The sequence below is a fragment of the Physeter macrocephalus genome, chromosome 1 (genome assembly GCF_002837175.3).
Source record: "Physeter macrocephalus isolate SW-GA chromosome 1, ASM283717v5, whole genome shotgun sequence".
NCBI classification, from domain to species: Eukaryota; Metazoa; Chordata; class Mammalia; order Artiodactyla; family Physeteridae; genus Physeter; species Physeter macrocephalus.
The window spans coordinates 37,608,236-37,627,845 of record NC_041214.2 but is presented as its reverse complement, the minus strand read 5'-3'; the positions used below and the strand labels follow the sequence as shown (position 1 = coordinate 37,627,845).

General features: G+C 39.1%; 1 protein-coding gene across 1 annotated transcript in view; it reads left to right on the top strand.

Moving 5' to 3' along the window:
- Positions 1–19,610, top strand: part of COL6A6 (collagen type VI alpha 6 chain) — a 111,925-nt gene that overhangs the window by 55,518 nt on the left and 36,797 nt on the right. Inside the window, exons 23-28 of the mRNA XM_007115463.3 lie at positions 6,795–6,857; positions 10,896–10,958; positions 11,739–11,789; positions 13,445–13,480; positions 14,175–14,237; positions 19,037–19,099. Coding sequence (XP_007115525.2) covers positions 6,795–6,857; positions 10,896–10,958; positions 11,739–11,789; positions 13,445–13,480; positions 14,175–14,237; positions 19,037–19,099 — 339 coding nt within the window. The remainder of the gene's footprint in view (positions 1–6,794; positions 6,858–10,895; positions 10,959–11,738; positions 11,790–13,444; positions 13,481–14,174; positions 14,238–19,036; positions 19,100–19,610) is intronic.

Here is a 19,610-nt window from a genome sequence, read left to right as displayed (position 1 = left end):
TTATTTTTTTTTAAATGCAGATTCTGATTGAGTAGTTGTGGGATGGGGCTTGAGATGCTACACTTCCATCAAGCTCCTAGGTGATGCTGATGCTGCTGGTCCCCAGACCACACTCTGAGTAGCAAGTCCCTATACATGATCTGGTCCTTGACTACCTGCTATCATAGAATATACTTATTTGCTTAGCTGTGTGTCTTCCCTTCTAGACTGTAAGCTCTGTGAGGGCTAGGACTTTGTCCCAGAGCCCAGAATAAGAGTGCTTCCACACACATTTGTATAATGAATTAATCAGTAAATGAATGAATGATTCTCAGTTGGGACTTGTGCTCTGGGCTAACATGAAGATAAAGGGAATCCATTACTTTGTGTCCATTAGTTAAACTGGGCAGTGGTCCAATGCTTAAGTGGATATGTTCATCATCAAAATTTTTTAGAAGCTATTTGCATGAACTTGTATCTCATGACACAATATTTTAAAGCATATTAATTCCTGCTCATAATGATATTTGTTCCTAATTTTGATGAATGTGCCCCTTCAAATAGCATGAAAACTTTAAAATTTCATGTAGGACTAAACTGATGAAATGTAGCTATTTTGGATTCACATCCTTGAATCATTGCTGGCACCACAAATCGGGATTTAAAAAAAAAAAAAACAGTAAGTGCCAAAGGAAACATATATGTGGTGATTATCTCATCTGTTTATATGAAATATTGATATGTAAAAGGTTTGAAATCCAAAGAGCTTGGTAATTCCCTTGCTTTGGAATCCAAAATTGTATCCAAGTGAATATTACTCAAATAAGGTATTCCATTTGCCCTGTAGCATACTTCTATGAGAGGGTCCCCTTTAATCTCACCTTGGCAGGAATGGTCATAGTCATAAATCATCCAGCCTCTTGGCATCACCAGAGTTAGTCAAAAGGCACCACTTCCCTCTAGCCTAGCTCTTCCATTTAACTGGCTGGAAAGTGTGTTTCTTTCTTTGATTGCTTTTCTGGAAATACTCTTGTCAAAACAGTGAAAGTGCCATTTCAAAGATGTATAGAATTTTCTGTGCTCAGGAGGTGATGAATTAGGTCTCAAAATTGTTGTTTCAAAGGAAAACCATGGGAGACAAACACAATCAGATAGACAAGAGAGTATTATTCTTTATTGGCTCTATAAATTCACTGACATAGGCTTCATAATGTTTTACAGCACAAGAACCAGCCTCTCGAATGAAATTACATGAATGTTTTCTAACTGCAGGCTTTAAAGTGTTTCTTAGGATGTACATTTAGAAAAAGGGATGTGATTTCTGTTGACAGTGTTATGAAGACTTATTAATTTATGCACTATTCGGGAATTCTGCTTAGATCAAACGTGCTAATCCAGCCAAGTATATAGCTATGAGATAAAAGAAGTACAGTCCATGATACAATGAGAAAGAAGAAAGAACTTTGAAAGGAATGGCATATTCTTTTGTACCTTCTTTTGTTCCTTTCTTGTTTGGTTTACCTTCAAGTCCTACACTAATATAACCAATGCCTAGAAAAGAAATGGAAAATCAGATGTAAAATACTAATTCCAGTTAGAGCTGGAATTATTCTTTAAATACTTAGAAATATCATATGAAATATCAAGCATCATATGAAATATCAAGGAAGGTTGAACTTATTCAGTGCAAATTTGGGATACAAAGTATAATTTCTGTTGTTATTTTTCTAAAGCCTAGCATAGTAGTCAAGGGCACAGAGTCTGGAGCCAGCCTGCCTGAGTTAGATTGCCAGGTTTGTATCTTCCTAGCCCTGTGGCCTTGGGCAAATTATTTAGCCTCTCTGTGCCTCAGTTTTCCCTGCTGTAAACTGAGAATAGTAATAATAGCTACCACATTGAATTGTTGCAAAAATTAAATGGTTTAATATATATAAGAGCTTAGAACAGTGCCTGCAATATAATACACATCATATAAATGTTTTTACCACTATATTGCATCAACATTACCTAAGTTAACAGGCTCATTTTATGCCCAAAGCATGCTAATGTCAATCCAAGGAAGGCCATAATAATAGTAACACTATAACAATATATAATCTATATTGCAGTCATTGAATTTCATCATTCTACATAATCCAGATTGGATGATCCATCAACCATTTCTTTTACTCACTTGACAAACATGTACTGAGCACTTCCTGTGTGTCAGGCCCTGTAGTAAAATAAAAGGGTGAGTGAAACATAGAGCCTAGCCTCAAGTGCTCCCAGTCTCATAAAGAAAACTTATGCAAACAAATAATTGAGATGTGATGTACTGAATGTTAAAATAGAATTATACCCAAGGTAGAGTGGTGAGAGAATGGATGGAGTTAAAAGAGGAAGAGAGTGGCTTAGCTTTTGCAGGATAAGGAGGTGTTTTCCAGGTGACCAAGGGAGAGGCAGGCACAGGAAGGGAACCAGGTTGTCTGAAAAGAGATCAAGGTGAGTTTGAGAAACCATAAATTGTTCAATGTGGATGGAGTGTAGGGTGCATGAAAAAGGATCAGAAGTTGAGGTTGGGGGCCATCACCTACACTAGCACCATCCAGGTCAGCATCTTCTCAGGTGTCTTGGGGTTTGCTTTTGCATTAGCCCACCCCTTGCTTGTCTCTTGATTTTTATTTCTCAGACTTAGCTCATATCTGACTCTTACAGAAGCTGAGCATTTAATCTCCTTGAGTTGTTCCATCCCAGCATGATATTTGCTGGTTGTGAGTGTAGAAAAGATTTTACTCCCATAAAACTGAGGCAGATTCCTTTCGAGTATGGGAAGAACCCACACCTCTTGCCCCTGCCCTGCCATACCCCATCCAAAGTCAACGTGTTCTTGGCAGTGCCCCAGCCATTTATCCCAAATTCCTAGTACAATCCATTGTGATAAGATGCTACCTGAGGACATTTTAAAAACATTTACACCTCCTCTAAACACCTCCTTTCTATCCTCACTTAAGCAGTTGTGATTGCCAAGGACTCTGTCAGAGTGAAATTGATCCTCAGCCCAAGTCCCCATGTTGGAGGTTAGATCTGGCCCCAACCTCCTGCATCAAGCTTGGAGATTCACATTTTTAAAACTCCAGTCTCAGCTGGTGCACAGATAGTAAGAGTTTTGGAATCCTGTCCCAGACATGGGCCTCAGAACAGCAGACAGAGTGGCTGGGAGTTCAGTCTTTAGAGTCAGAATCAGGTTGCATTCCTATCTCATCCTCTTATTAACTGAGTGATTTGTGGTTAAATGCTTTGAGAATCTGTTTATGACTGGTAAAATGGTGTTAAGAATATGTATCTGAACTACCAAATGTAAAATAGATAGCTAGTGGGAAGCAGCCTCATGGCTCAGTGCTTTGTGTCCACCTAGAGGGGTGGGATAGGGAGGGTGGGAGGGAGACGCAAGAAGGAGGAGAAATAGTTATAAATGTATATGTATAGCTGATTCACTTTGTTATACAGCAGAAACGAACACACCATTGTGAAGTAGTTATACTCCAATAAAGATTTTTTAAAAAAAAAGAATATGTATCTCATTGTGTTGTAAGGATTGAAGAAGCCTATATATAAATATATACCTCTTAGTACAGTGCCTTCCACAAAATAAATGCTCAATAAAAGGCTGCCATTACAACAAAGCCAATGGAGATTTGGCTAACGCTCTTTCCCTTTAGATGCCCTGAGCTCCTCTTTATACTCCACAGCTGCTCTTGATCTCAGATCCAGGCAAATTTTTGACTCTTGATATCTTAGGGGTGGCAGGGAATTTTCCTTCTTTCCTTTACAAACATAGTCCCTTTTACAACCAGCTGTATTTGAGTAGGTAATATATCTGGGTAACAATTCACTGAAGTTTAAGCCCCATTCAAGCAGTCACAAACCCTGGTTTGGTACTTTGTGTGATTCTGCACAGGAAACAGGATCAGGTTTTCTGATGTTCTAATTACAAGACTGTCCATTTCCTTCCATCCATCCAAGAAATATTTTATTTTGAAGGACTTTCAAACAGGATAATCTCTCATTGTGCTTGTGTGTGCTTGTGGAGACTATACATGAAGTAATCTCTGAGAAATCTCCTTCATCTCATAGAGCTCATTATGTCTGAAGGAAGCACAAAAAGTGAGCTCTTAATTAAGATTTCCAATATACCCCTTATTGTCAAGGACAATTAAAATCTCTTTACTTCAGAAGTACGTTTCATGTACATGTGAAGTACATGAAAATTTCATATGGAAAACCAACAAGTTAAACAAACTATTTCATCCCTCTTGGGGACCATTCCTGGATAGGTGGATGAATAGATAGAGAAATGGATGGGTGGATTGATTGGTTCTACATACAATACTAAGTTCCAGAGATATGAAGTCAATAAGATGTGCCCCTTCTTTCAAGAAGTGTACAGGCTGGCATCTAGTGGATGACAGAAATAAATGAACAACTACCTACAGAGTAGAAGAATCTGTGGGACAATAATGTGGCCCAATTCAGCCAGGGAGTACAGGTCTTCTTCTTGAAACAGTGATGCTAAAAGTAAGATTTTCAAGAAAGGGAGATTGTACCTCTTCCTAGATGGGAAAATGGAACAGCTAAGGGAACATCTTGCATAAGTGTGGAGACATAAGACAATGGGAAGAATTTGGGGACTTCAGATGGTTTGATGAGCATGACCATAGAGTGACTGATGACTGCAGAGGCATGCAATACCCACATTTTGAGGGATTTTACATATCAATAAAGACCTTCAATTTTATTCTGAAATCTACTCAGAATTCAGAATTTCAGACAAAGTGATAGCATCATCAGCCTGACATTTTAAATCAAAAGGGAAAAAGAAAGGAGAATGGATTAGAGCGAGGCCAGGCTACATTCAGGGAAGCCTGGAATTTAGGCAAGAATGCAAGAAGGGCCTGAATGTAGGTGATGACCATGGGAATGGAAGAGAGATGGATACAGAAAGGGGATAGAACCTATAGGACTTGTAGCTGATTGATTTTGAGAGATGAACTAGAGGGAGGGGTCTAGGATGATTCTTAGGTTTCTGGATTGGGTTTCAAGAGAAGTAAAGGGTGGCACTATTCCTTATGAAAAGAATAGGACTGAGCGTGACTGGTGGCAAATATGATTTTCTTTGGTAATCAGTTCCTATGAAATACCCAATAGGCATTTTAATAGATGATTCTGCTGTTCAGTTGAGTGGTTTGGACAAGAGTCATATATTTAAGAATCATTTTGTGGAAGTGGTATGTGAAAATATATGGGGTGTCACTCAGGAAGAGAGGATGAAGTGAGAAAATAAGATTAGAGGAGCCCTGGGGTACATGGAGATTTAAGAGGCAAATAGAAGACAGAGACTCTTCAAAGTTTACTGAGAAAAGACAAGAAAGGGGCCAGGAAGACCATGGTAACTTGGTGTTACAGAAGTTAATGGAAAAGTTTCAAAGAACACATGATCAAATTCAAATAAGGTAAGAACAGAAAAAAGTCAACTGGATTGAACATGCAGGTCATGGGAGCTCCATGCAGTGATGGAAGTAAAAGTTAGAAGGGAAAGGTTTAAGAGCTTTGGAGGATGAAGAAATTGAGACTTCTTTTTTAAGATGAAGAAGAGGGGAAAATGGAAGGTTGTAGGAAGATCATTATTATCTTTCCTAGTAACTAATTCATTGTTCAACAATCTTTCCTGTTAGGAAATTTTTTATGTCCAACTTATTACATCTTTAATTCTTTAAAAGATTAAAAGGTTAATGTTAATTTTTTTCTCATAAAATTAATTTATCATGCTTATTACACAGATTTGGTTTATTTATTTTTAAATTATAGTAACCATGGCAAAAAAATGTGAAAATGATTTCATTTCACTGGTGTTTGGACTATTTACAAGTACCTGTAAACAGAGATTTCTGTTGCCATATGTTTGGATAGCCCAAAGGAAAAATCCGATCCCAAGTGTCAATAGCATAGGAAGGCAGTTGGGCTGCCTCTGAATTGGAATTTTTTAATATTCAGCTCTAAAGCTGTTCCAAGAAAGCATGCTTTCTAGAATATTAGAGAGACTTCTATTATATCAAATAGACTTTCCATATTGATGCATGGTATATTTATCCATTTGTTTAAATTTTGTTATTATGTTCTTCAGTAAAATCTTAAAGCTTTCTTTATGTAGATCTTTTATCTTTCTTGCTAAATTTATTCTGAGTATTTTACAGTTTTTTTCTCATATCAATAAATGGAAATTTATTTAAAGTTACTTTTCTAACTTTTCTAGGAACGAGAAAATGATGTCAGAATATTTATCTTGTACCACCTGAACATATCTTATGAGTGCTAATTATTTTTAGTAAAGTTTCTTGAGTTTTCTATTGTATTAATCATATTATTTGCAAATAAAGATAAGCTAACCTTAACAACAACAACATGCTTTTTCAAAACGAGGAACCAGGAATAATATAGTTCAAGGCAAACGTCATCTGAAATGCCTTCTTCAAATTTTAGACATTTTAGCAACATCTGCTATCACAGCAAAACAGTGAGAAACTAAACTCTCTTTGGAAGAGAAGACTCACAGGGAAACACAATCATTTAGGCAACATCTGGCCTGAATTACTTTATTAATTTTCTTGTATTTACTAGTCTTCATTTGACAGCTGTGATACTTTTTTCCAGAACAGGGGTCCATAAAGCCATAACTCTTTTCGCATCTGTGGTTCATTTTCCTCTTAGAAGAGACACAGAATGTTTCAAGGAAAGCTGCTTTATGTTCAGCTATATTTGCAATCCTTGTTTTGTTTCAGGGGCTTCCAGGACCAGCAGGAGAGGCAGGGAGTCAAGGCCGTTTGGGAAGCCAAGGAAATAAAGTAAGTCACATTCTTTTATACACACCAAAGCTGAGGTTTTCTCCTCAAGGGAAGTGTGTCTGGTTATATTAGCCAGAGCCCTTTCAACACAAAAGAGAACATATCTCATTGCCCCTATAACCTGGCTTGGTTCTTAGAGAGCCAGCAGCATCTAAGGATGTGGGTGTGGACCCAAATGAAGTCAGGGAATCCAGCTCAGCATCATCTCACAAGGGGCTACACCCAGTCTGAGCTGAGGATCTCAGGAAAGGGGGACTGTTCTAGGGCAGGCCTTTCTTTCTTCCCCCCACCTTCTACCCTTCCTTCTCTTCTTTTATTCTTCCTTTATTTCTTTCCTCCATGAATACAAACTCTTGTTGAATACCTTTAAAGACAAAGACACTACACTGCCATTCAGCTGGACTAAAGTCAGCTCCAGGAGAGCAGAGATCTTTGTCTGTTTTGCTCACCGATGTATCCCTAGAACTTCTAACAGTACCTGGCATGTCATAAGTGCTTAGAAAATATTTGTTTCATGAAAGAATTTCTGGGTTATGTAATGATAAATATGACATAGAATCAACCCCACAGAATTGAGAATATTTTCAAGATAAGAATCTATGACATAAAACACTAGTCAGGGATAGTGGACTGAAACGGAGGTTTAAACATAGTGTTAATAGAAGTATTTCTGGGCTGGGAAAAGAGACATCACAAGGATATAGACTTTGAGTAGACTTTGGAAGGTAAGAAGTATTTGGCAAGCAGAAGGGGCATGAGGAATTTAGGTTGAAGAAATAATGTGAAGGAAAGCACAGGATTGGAAAAACCCCATGAGCCGGTATTTGGGGGATGAAAAATGATCCTGTTTGGAGGACCATAAAGAACAAGAAAGTCTGTGGTGACTGACTTAACTAGGTAGCCAGCACAGTGTTATTTACAATTTGTGATTGGCGTGTACAAGCGCAGCCAGACTTTGGAAGGTTTTAAATAGGCAACTCAATGTGGGAATATTTTGAAGGCTGAGAGATTAGAAGCTAGGAGACAGGTTGGTGTCCTCTCACAGTCTCCAAGACAAGCAGTGATTGGATGACTTAACAGGGTGAGGACAGGAGGGACCCATGATGACTCTGTAGGGCTCTCCCAAGAGGGAACTGAGGCAGAGAGAAGAGGGCTGGATGACTCTGGGTTTCCAGCATGAGCAGGAACCCCATCACAGAAGTGGGAAAGTCAGAGTGAGGAATAAGAGTGAGGAAAAATGCTTTGTTTGGGGAATAGAGGAGAGGGTCTAGGACTGGTCGGAGATGGAGGTTTCAGAATCATTTGGAGTTTAAAAGGACTCTTGGTGATGACCATTTGTAAGAAGGGTAAGTGGAGGATGGGAAAGAAGCAGAAAAGTACACTGGATGCTGAGAAGGAGAGTCCTAGAAAGGGAGGTCAGGAGTCTCAGCTGGCATCGAGCAGGTAAGAAAGAGAGGACTGGAGAAGCCACCACATCTGATGGTTAAATGAGCCGAAGAATAGCTTCCAAAACGTAGCAATTGACTGGTTGCAGAGGACTGAACAATGTGTTCATGAGAACAGATTGGAGCAGGCTATTTATTTGTTTTCAATGATAGAAGAGGCTATAGTCTACTTTTATAAACAGAGAAAAGAAAAACAGAGAGAAAGGAGGAAGTTGAAGATGTGAGAAAGTGTAGATAATTAATGGAGAAATTTCTTGAGGGCATAAGAAGAGGGGTGAGCATTGGAATGGAGAACTGCTAAGAAGGGTGGACATGATGGAGCCAGCAGCCTAGTGTTACAAAGACAGCTGACTGCAGGATGAAATGCGATCCATGGATGACAAGGATAATCAGCTCCAAAAGGAAGGGATTACTAGAGCATGTGGTGGAGCAATAATGGTCTGGAAAGGAAAGTTTGGAACAGATACATTGCTGCCTTCTTGCCTGGAGAGGGCTGCAGGGGAAGTGATGTCACTGGTAAGAACACAGTTTATCTTACAGTGAGGATGTGTGTGTTCAGACATCATGGGTGTATAGTGAAGTTTTGCATGTGAAATGAAGGCACTCCATGGGGTGTGTTGGAAGGGACCAAGACAGGGATGGAGGGACCCTAGAGGGGGATGTAGCTAAGCATGTAGAAAGAAGTGTGGAAGGAGATAGACAGGAGCAGGGTAGTTGTGCCAAAGAATATCATTATTAATAAGAGGGACTTTTGAATGGGAGTGGCAAGAATTTGGGGGGTAAGTGCCCTCAAAGCAAACCCAAACCCTCTGGGCAGCCCCAAGGTGGACCAAGTCTTCTAGACTCATAATTAACTGAGATGAGCCCAAGACACTTGCTCCTGCCTTACTCCATTAAGCTCAAGTTCCCAGGGAGGCAAGCAACCCAGCAATTAATACTGAGCTCAACACCTGGCTGTAACCAATAATAAAGTGTTTGACCCTGGAAAAGCCTCACGGCTTCCCTTGTCTTCCTGCCTTAAAGCAGATGTTCTCAAATTTCAGTGTGCGTAAGAATCCACTGAGAAGCTTATTTATAAAGGCATATCCTTGGGCTCCACCACCAGAGACTGATACCAATGGGGTCCTGGAATTTCCTTTTGCCCGTGGACCCCAGGTAATTAGGAGGCACGTGGCCCCCAGAGCACACTGTGGGGGACACCGTCCTGAAAGAAAGGCTTCAGGGCAGGTGATCTTCTGCCTCCCTTCCATGGAACCCTATTCTCTTCCCACCCCGCACCCCCCGGGGTCAGTCAGTGCTGGTGGACATTTGTTCATTTGGACTCCTCACATGTACTATGTTGTCATTCTGTCCTTAACAATGAGTAAACCACTCCTACTCCTTCAGCCTGGGCTGGGCACCCTTCCACACTCTTTCTTCCAGAGAGAGCTTTGTGGAAAGGGCAGGGGCAATAACTAGACAGTGGAGAAACTTAGCCAAGCCTCCCTCAACCAGATGGTCAAGGTTACCATCAATAGTGCCAGCCATGTTGATGGGATATAATCTTGATACAATGTGATAAAAAGGGCAATTCACCTCCGTGGTCTTTTCTCCCCAAACTCATAAAACACAGCATAATCATGAGCACAACATCAGGCAAACTGAGGCAAACATCAGGCAAATGTTCCCCAACTGAGGGACAGTCTACAAAATATCCGATCAATGCTTCTCAAAACTGTCAAGGTCATCAGAAACCAGAAAACCAGATCAACTGTCCCCATCTAGAGGAGCCTACAGAGACATGGGGTCCTGGAATAGGAAAGGGAGATTAAGTGGTAAAAGCTAAGGAAATCTGAATAAAGTATGGGCTTTAGTTAATGAGTTAATATCCATGTATTTGCTGTGACAAATGCTTCTACTAATGTAACTAATGTGATATTAACAATAGAGGCTGCTAAATGTGGAATGTATAGGAACTCTCTGTACTGTCTTCACAACATTTTGTACATTTAAAATCTAAACTTTAAAAGCTTTTTTTTTTTTAAGAAGAGGAGTTAACCTTCTTTTGTAAACCTATGTTAACTTTCCCAAGCAGCTGGATTTCCTCACTGGAATACTGAGATTGATTTATAATTCACAGTAGGTGTTCTATTAGTCAGAAGTCAGTAACTATTGCCAGGGATGTCGTGCTACCTTGGCTATCTTGATTAAAAGTAGATTAATAGGCCTCTTGTTTCTGCAGCAGCCAGAAGATTTGCATAGATCATCATGGAAAACTGTTTTGTTAATTTTTTAAGACAGTACAGAGCCTTCTCTTTGACTTATGGTAAGACATTTCCAAGGGTGCGGCTCATAGCACTGAGCTGCTAAGATGGCAACTTGCACTAAACAATACATCAGACTTGCTGGGGCTTCATTTATCAATGGAGTAGACTTCACTCACCAACAACAGCAGTTCCTCTTGTATTGCTTACAGACACAGTCCTGGCCACAAACTCATTGTCACTGTGATACACATGGATGCAGTTGAAAATTTTTGTCTTAGTGCCATCATTTCTAATTTCCTTTATAAAAACAACCTAATAAGGACACATTTCATTGTTCTGTTTGACAGGGAGAACCTGGCGATGTGGGAGAAAAGGGAGCCATTGGCCTTCGGGGTCCTCGAGGCTTGCCGGTTTGCTTTTTATTCCTACTTTTGATCTGGCTCTTGGAATCCTTTTAGTTCAATAGATATCAGGTGTGGTTCTCTGAAGAGCATGTTGAAGATAACATCCCAATCTAGCTGTAGAGCTTTCTAGTGATTGAGATTTCATCCTCATCTTGACCAGCTTTTCCAAGGTAGCAACTTCCCAGGTACCAAGCATCCTGGCTGGGATGCTCTTGAAGCCAAATGATAAAATGGACAAAACTTGTGTTTAACAACCCCATAACCTTTCTTGCATTCTTTCCTCTCATCCAAACCTGTTCATGGGAAACTGAGCCCACCTTTCCCCCAGTGCTCGGGGCTTCTCACTAAGACCTCTATAAGGATCCAACAGTAGCCAGTGCCCAGACATTTAGGAGATCTTACTTTTATACAGAAAACTGAAAATGGTTTAGAGCTAAGGTATTAAAATACAAATGTTATCCAGGAGAGATAACACTCCTACCTTCTTTTATTAAGATTATTATACACCTGAAATTTTCTCATTTAATCCTCCTAACATGATGAGCAGGTACAATTATTATTCGTCTTTACAGATGAGACAAGTGAGATTAAGGGACAGTGCATTGTCTGTGCCTGTTATTGAGAGTTTCCTTTAGTGCCACTATGTCAGTGGCCTGCCCCAGAGGGAGAATCCTGCTGCCTAATTTTTCCTAATCAAACCAAAAAACTGGCTGTCTAGTTCTCTTGTGAATAAGGCTGCCTCTGTCTGCAGTAGGGGATGTTTGTAAATAATTGCTTTGTTTACAGGGTGATGATGGCAACCTAGGTTATGGTAATGTTGGAAGTAAAGGAGCAAAGGTAAGACACATCGACTGAAAGCTGGTCATTTTCCATTTATTTTTTGTTGCTCTTTATGGCCACATTTAAGAGAAAAAAGAAAGTAGTGAATAAGGTAGACTTGGACCTTTATAGATAGATTTTGATCATTTATTTGCTGATATCTTGTGGGGAATATAGTAGAAAAAAACAAAACAACTTAAACCTAAGGGCCAGGCAACAAGTGAAACCTGAAATTAATTTTCTGTTCTTTGCAGAGATGTGCAGACAGGGCCGGACTGGTTCCAGCCTGAACAGTATATCTAATCTAGAGCCTTAGGGAGGCATTCCAAAATTTGTCCTCTGACTATGTTTACTCTAATCATTAGTGAGAAGTTTTACAGGGCCTTTCCAAATGCATTGGGCCAAGCAGTAACTTCAAAATTAAACCTTGTAACTTTATATCAGAATTATAACTTTATATTGTCACTGAATATTTAAGTATCTGGAAGTAAGATAAATTTATCAAAAGCAGTGATTTCTATATACCAACAATAACCACTTAGAAATCATAATAACATCCACAAAAACATAATATAGTTAAGAACATCCTTTCTACAAAAATATTCAAGACCTAAGACCAAAATTATTGAGATATAAAATTTCAATAAATGGAGACATACCAAGTTCTTGTTGGAAAGTCTAAAACATTATAAAGGATCAATGTAATTCTAAATGAAATCCCAATGGGAATGATGCAAGAGGCTGTCTGAGAGAATAAACAAACCCCAAACAGCTAAAATTTCTTTAAAAAAAAAAACCCTAATGAATGAAGGATTTCCAGTGAAATTTTCATTAGAATAGAGAATAATTGAAAACAACCTTAATATTTGTTAAAAATGAGACTATTAAGTAGCTTATAGCATTGAAATATTAGCCACTCTTTAAAATGAATGTAAATGTTTATACATAATTGTATAGAACTTCTGTGACAGTGTCAAGTAAAAATCAGAATGCAATAAGAAAAAACATTTATCCCAATTGTGCTAAAATGTATTTTAGAAATGCATTTAGAAAGATTAAAGAAAATATGACAAAATATTTATAGTAACAGTTCTGAGAAGTGAGATTTGGGTGATTTTTCTTCTTTCTATCCTTTTATATTTTAAATATATTTGAGGAGATCTTACTTTTAATGATCAGAAAATAAACTTTATCTTGAATAAAATATGTTCTCATCAAATGAGGGTTATCATACCTCTTCAACTATAGTCTATGGCCAAAGAAGGTAAACAGAGGACCAGAAAACAAATGATCAAATTTAGACGGCAGGCTTTCCCAATTTCTTCCCCGAAATTGAAATCCATTTAAGAAGACTGTTTCAGAAACACACGGACAGATGGCCAGCTATCCTGTCGAATGTCTACATTTGAAGGAGAGCTGATGTGTAATTCCTCAGATGTGTGCATTTACCCATTTGTCTTAGGTTGTCATGATATTTTGGTGAGACCAGTAAATAATTTAGAAATTGGAGTTAGTTTCTCAAATCGTGCCATACAGTTTCATTTTCAATTGTTCTGGCCCTTCCTTGGTTCAGAGGCACTTAAACTAAATAAGGCAGGAGGCAAAATTAAAGTCAATATAAGCCTACCCTGGTGATATGTGCATATGTTAATTTTCTCCACTGTCAATTATAGGGGCAAGAAGGATTCCCTGGAGAAATTGGACCTAAGGTACCATGTACTTCATTCTAACTAGGGATCAATCAGAGATACTCCTGGGCTTATGAAATGTATTATAGGATAATAGAAGGATAGTTAATTATAAATGAATAAAAAGAAAACTTTATGGGGGAAGGGGAGAAGCAGGAAGCAGACTTTTAAAAATAATATTTCATTTCTAGTTTTTAATTCATAAGTAAAGGAAGAAATCATCCTTATTTTTCTCCTCACATGTACTCCTTCCCCTCTACCATATGTATTTTCCTCTTTGCTAAGGAAAACCATAATTACCTGATCTCACCTGCCTCAATTCTCCCATCGTGTTTATAAGGCACCTTCAGATAATAAGTTAATGATGCTGTCCTCTACCTTAAGGCTTTCACTTCTGCTGGAAAGATTGACTGAGCTCAGTAAATGCTAAGTCCTGTGACTGGATCAGGGGACAAAATGAAAAGCACAGTTCATATCTCCAAGGAGGCTGTGTTCTGGCTGGAGAGACAGAGAAATAAAACAGTGAGGCTCCAGTGTACTGTGCTGAGAATTTTAAAATGAGGGATTATTGGGGGGAAGACACTTCAAAGAAGACTATTAAAAATAAAAATATATGTGAAAAATGTTTTCATGTTGGAATCAGTATAAAAATACAATGAGATCTATCCCTTTGATTTTACTAACCATTTTATTTTATTTCTCTGAACTTATTTAGGGTGAGGTTGGGGACCCTGGTGGTCCAGGAGAAACTGGACCCAAGGGCACTAGAGGCAAGACGGTAAGTTTCTCAGGCTGCAAAGCCTTATTACAACCTCAGCTACTTTGGGAAGTCCTTTTTTATTTATTTATTTATTTATTTTATTATTTTTGGCTGCATTGGGTCTTCATTGTTGTGCACGGGCTTTCTCTAGTTGCGGCGAGTGGGGGCTACTCTTCGTTGCGGTTCTCGGGCTTCTCACTGTGGTGGCTTCTCTTGTTGCAGAGCACGGGCTCTAGGCGTGCAGGCTTCAGTAGTTGTGGCACGTGGGATCAGTAGTTGTGGCACGTGGGCTCTAGAGCGCAGGCTCAGTAGTTGTAGCGCACGGACTTAGTTGCTCCGTGGCATGTGGGATCTTCCCGGACCAGGGCTTGAACCCGCGTGCCCTGCATTGGCAGGCAGACTCTTAACCACTGCGCCACCAGTGAAGTCCTTTTTCATGCTTTTACAGTCATTTGGGTAGTCATTTGGTGCCAAAGACTTGTAAAACGTGTGGTTTTTGTTAAGGCAAACTTGGGGAAGGGAAATGGATATTTTACTCATCCTTCATTGCCAGCAATAAGGCTCGTAGTGACCAAGTTCACCTGATCTGGCTGACAAGGTACCATTCTTAACACTGGAAATAAGTTGTGTGTTGTTTCTTAAGGAATCCTTGTGGTCAAAACTGTTTTTGCACCACAAAATATGGCCTGTTTAATCCCATCCCCCCCAGCAGATCCCGTGTAACTTAATGCCCACTGGCATCTTGTCTCCCCTGTTAAGGTCTCATTAAACTACTTTAACAAGGTGGTCCTCTCCCAGTTTAGCTCAAGAAAGTATCTCTTGAGCGCTAGGAGAAAGTTTCCATTTATTATGTAAAATAATGTACTGTAATGAATGTGTCCTTTTTATTCCCTGGAGGACCTAGACATTGCCTAATGCTTTGGCCCACTCAGAAAAAACACCCATCTCCGGCACCCTCAGAAGCAACAGCATCCTGAGCTTGCCTTGGGTTCTCGTGTGCTAAGAATGGATTTTGCCTTTGCTGACTCTTTATATATCATAAGCTGCAAAACTGAGATGGTGGCTTTATAAAAGACAAAATCTTATGACAATTATCTCCTGAGACCATCTTTATCTCTTTTCTTCAGAACAGCACTGATCAGGTAAACTGATCTTGATACCATGTCAATTGCTGGACAAGAAAAACACAAAGTCTGATAAAACTATTACTTGAGGTGGTTTTTCAGTTTTGTCACCATAGTTAGTTTTACTCTGATTTGTTTTTTTCCTGAAAAGTATAACAAAAACTTTATGTGACGAGATTATTTATGTGGGTTTTAGGGGTACAAAATGAAGAAACTTCTTTCCCTCCATCCTGCTTTTCCCAAGAGGACTGTTTCCTGGCTATAATTCTTTTCTTCATACATGTTTTTGGATGACTATCCTTTAACATTTTTGTTCTCAAAAAAAAAAAGAAGAAGAAGAAGAAGAAGACCGATAAAAGAAAGATAATTTGAAAAGACTTTCAAATTAATCCAGATCTCTGGATCTTTTCCCTCTACTTTTTAATGAGGTAGTTTACCCTTGAACATTGGAGGCATGCAAACATGGTCAGCAGTTTCTTAGGTTCCCTTGCTGCCCAATGGCATGTTAATCATTTTTAAAAAGCAATAAACTAATGGGGAATAAATATATCATCTTTTTCTCTTGGCCTTTGGTTACTTGAATTTTTTTCCCACATTGGACAATTCATCACTGTTTTTTTTTATATATAAATTTACTTTTTATTTTTATTTATTTTTGGTTGCGTTGGGTCTTTGTTGCTGCGCGCGGGGGCTTTCTCTAGTTGCGGCGAGTGGGGGCTACTCTTCGTTGCGGTGCACGTGCTTCTCATTGCAGTGGCTTCTCTTGTTACGGAGCATGGGCTCTAGGCACGCGGGCCCAGTAGTTTTGGCTCGCGGGCTCTAGAGCGCAGGCTCAGTAGTTGTGGCACACAGGCTTAGTTGCTCCACGGCATGTGGGATCATCCCAGACCAGGGCTTGAACCCGTGTCCCCTGCATTGGCAGATGGATTCTTAACCACTGCACCACCAGGGAAGCCCTTCATCACTGTTTTTGAACTTGCTTATTTCACCTGCCATGCTGCTTTCTCTACATCTCTGTGAGTATTTTTGAATTTAAAGTTTAGACACTTGAAAACTTCCAGGTTTTCCCTTTGAAAGATCGGAAGTTCCCTTTGGAAGGTTTTAGTGATAAAGCTTTGAGTGTCTCTTTAGTTCTCTTGGAATGATTACATTCCTAGTTTCAGTTTTCTAAATCTTCACCTTTTTCCCCCAACTGAAGCATTTTTTAAAAAATTTGCCATGATTTTTAACCTATCTTCTTTTGGATATAGAGGTATGTTTGTATGTATTTATACTTTTTATCAACTTGACACACATGCACATACTTCAAGGCAGGGTTCCTCAGCCACAGCACTGCTGACATTTTGTGCTGGATAATTGCTGTGGGGCTGCTCCGTGCATTGCAGGATGTTTAGCAGCATCCCTGGCCTCTACCCATTAGAGTCAGCATCATCCACCTGTCCCCCACCATTATGACAGCCAAAAAATGTCTCCAGACATTACCAAATGTCCCCACAGGAGTCGGGGTTGAGGGACACAAAATTCCCCACCCACCCCAGTTAAGGATCACTGGTTTAGAGAGTCAACTAATTTCACAAGGTTTGTTAGGAAAACCTGGCAATCCCTCTGTCACTTAGCTCCTATTTCTCTGAAAGTTGTCTTTTTGCTCTACTTTCTCGGAGATTTCTTTGACTTTATCTTACAATGCTTCTTTCATAGTTTAATTTTCAAGCACTCATTTTTTTGCTGTCAGAATATTCCTTTTTTATACTATCCTGCTCTTGTTTTATGGTTGAAACATCTTATCTCCCTGAGGATATAAATTAGTATTTTTGGAGTCTTCTTTGCCCAACATAGTCTGTTCCCTGCCGTGTGTTTTCTTTCTGTCCTGCTCTCTATTTCTCATGTTTCCGAGGAGTGGGCTAACTCTCTCTTTTGAAGAGTTGAGGACAAAAATTCTGATTGGAGACCCCGAGGAGATGGTGGGGCTCGTCAACTACAAGTGTCACTGAAGAGTGATCTGAGTTGTTACTTAGCAAACGTCTGATATCAGCATCTTTGGGTCTGTTCTTCTCAAATCTAGTCAGATTCCCCTGAGAAGATTCTTTCAATCTCCTGCCTGAGGGTGAAGTTCCGGCTGCCAGCTTTCTGGGAACCCCAGCTTTCTAGGGGGTCTCACATCTATTCCACACCTTCATTTGATCACCCTATTTTCTGGATGGTACCACTGGCCCTCAGCTCTGCCTGGGGTTTCCTAGTGCAGACACCTCGGTTTTACCTCTGTCACTGAGGAGGAAGAAGGGACATTCACCCAATGGTAGAGAATGGGAAGGAGGCTTGGGGATTCTTAAAATGATCTTCAACCAATCTGCCTTATGAAGCCTCTCTCCTTTAGCTCCACTTCTGGAGGTACCTTCTGAGAGTGTGTTATAAAACACACAGATTCTTGGCTTTCCCTGCTGCTGGCCTAGGCTTCAGCTTTTTCAGCTCTAAGTCATTTAACACTGGTACTTCTGCTTTCCAGCCTCCGACGTCTGATGGCTGTTGTCTCCTTTCCCATTCTCCCCATGCTTGTCATATTTTTGCCTTTTAAAAACATCTGCTTACTATTATTTTAGTAAGACACTGGAGGGAGCAAAAGTAAATGCCAATGTTCAATCTGCCTTTTTTTGCCCTGGAGGTTAATCTATATCTTCTAAATAAAATATGATCATTAAGGTTGTTGTTTTGTTTTGTTTTTTTTACTCAACCCAGCATGCTATAAATGTCATTGGAAGACCTAAAGGACATCAATAATTATTTGCTGTTCCATAGGCAATGCTTTTACAAATTAAGTTGATTTTAGACAACTTTGTTTTTTATTCTTATAAAAAACATGACATTGTGAATGAAAAAAGGAATATTTTCCTAATTCTTAAACTAAATTCTAGCTTTCTTTATGATAAATTATACTGTTGAATGCACATGAATAAAGTAGTCAACAAATGTTGTTTTTATTTACTGCTGTTAGTCCCCATTTTACTACAAATATTTCCAGCCAACTGCTAAATATTTTTTTGTTGTAGTTACTTCAAAGGTTTTTATATTTAAATTTTTATTTTTCTGGGGTTTTGTTCATGTGTTTGTCTTTTCAGTTTTGTCACCTACTAAATTTAGATAAGTTGAGATAAAAATTTATTTAGATAAAAATTTCTCCCTTGACCCAGCAATTCTAGTTCTAACAATGTTCCCTAAGGAAATAATCAGAATTGCACATATGACTTTATAGTGGCGTGCTTATTACAACAACAGCAAACTTAAATGTCAACCATAATGGACTGATTAAATAAATCATGGTATATCCATGTAATAGAATACTATGGCAGCCATGAAAGGTGATTTTTGTGAAAGAATATTTAGTAACATGAAAATGACCCAAGATATATATTTAGTTTAAAAGGCAACAGGAAAAAGTATAAAAATATATTAAAATATGTATAGATTAAGACCAAAAGGATAAACAAATAAAAGAACAGAGGAAAAGACACCAAAATGTCAACAAGGATTATTTGGGGGAGAAAAGGTTGCTGAGGATTTTTTTCCTTCTGTGTGCCTCTTGGAAATGTCTCAATTTTCTAAAATGAAAGTGTATTGCTTTTGAAATGTAAAACACCCACACCCACAAACACACAAACATGTATGTATAATTCTAAAGTAAATAAATTCTGCTTTGAGGTGTCTGCTGGGCTTCCAGGAGAGCCGGGATCCCCTGGGGAGCTGGGACCTCCTGGACGCAAGGTAAATTGAAAATCCATAAATCACATCAGCTCCTTTTCCAAATAAAAAGTCAGTGCCCGAAGTCTTCATTATCCAAATGTGTGTGCTTTCAGTCTTTGCAGTTTGGCAATGATTTTCACTATTTTTCCACCTTTAATGTGCTCAGAGAGAGGAGGGAAAAAAATGCCGATTAAATATCAGTTGCCATTTCTTGGGTGGTGGGGGGAATTGAGGGAGGAAATGAAAAGAGATTTCTCATTTCATCTAGAATGAGATTTCTCAATGATCAGTGAATTTTATTTATCTGGCCAATCCTTGCCCTTTTCTCACAGTCAGTAAGTGATCAGTGAATGAAAGAAAGTGAGAGGAAATTAATAAATAAGTTACCAACGCTGCATTCACATGGAACTTATTTTCTTCGGGAGTTTGGGTGGGGCGCCGTCGCATTTTGCCCTGTCTCTGTGTGAGAGCAGCCAGACTCTTCCTCTTCCAAATATGAGACTGAACACATGAAATTCAAACCAATTCCGCT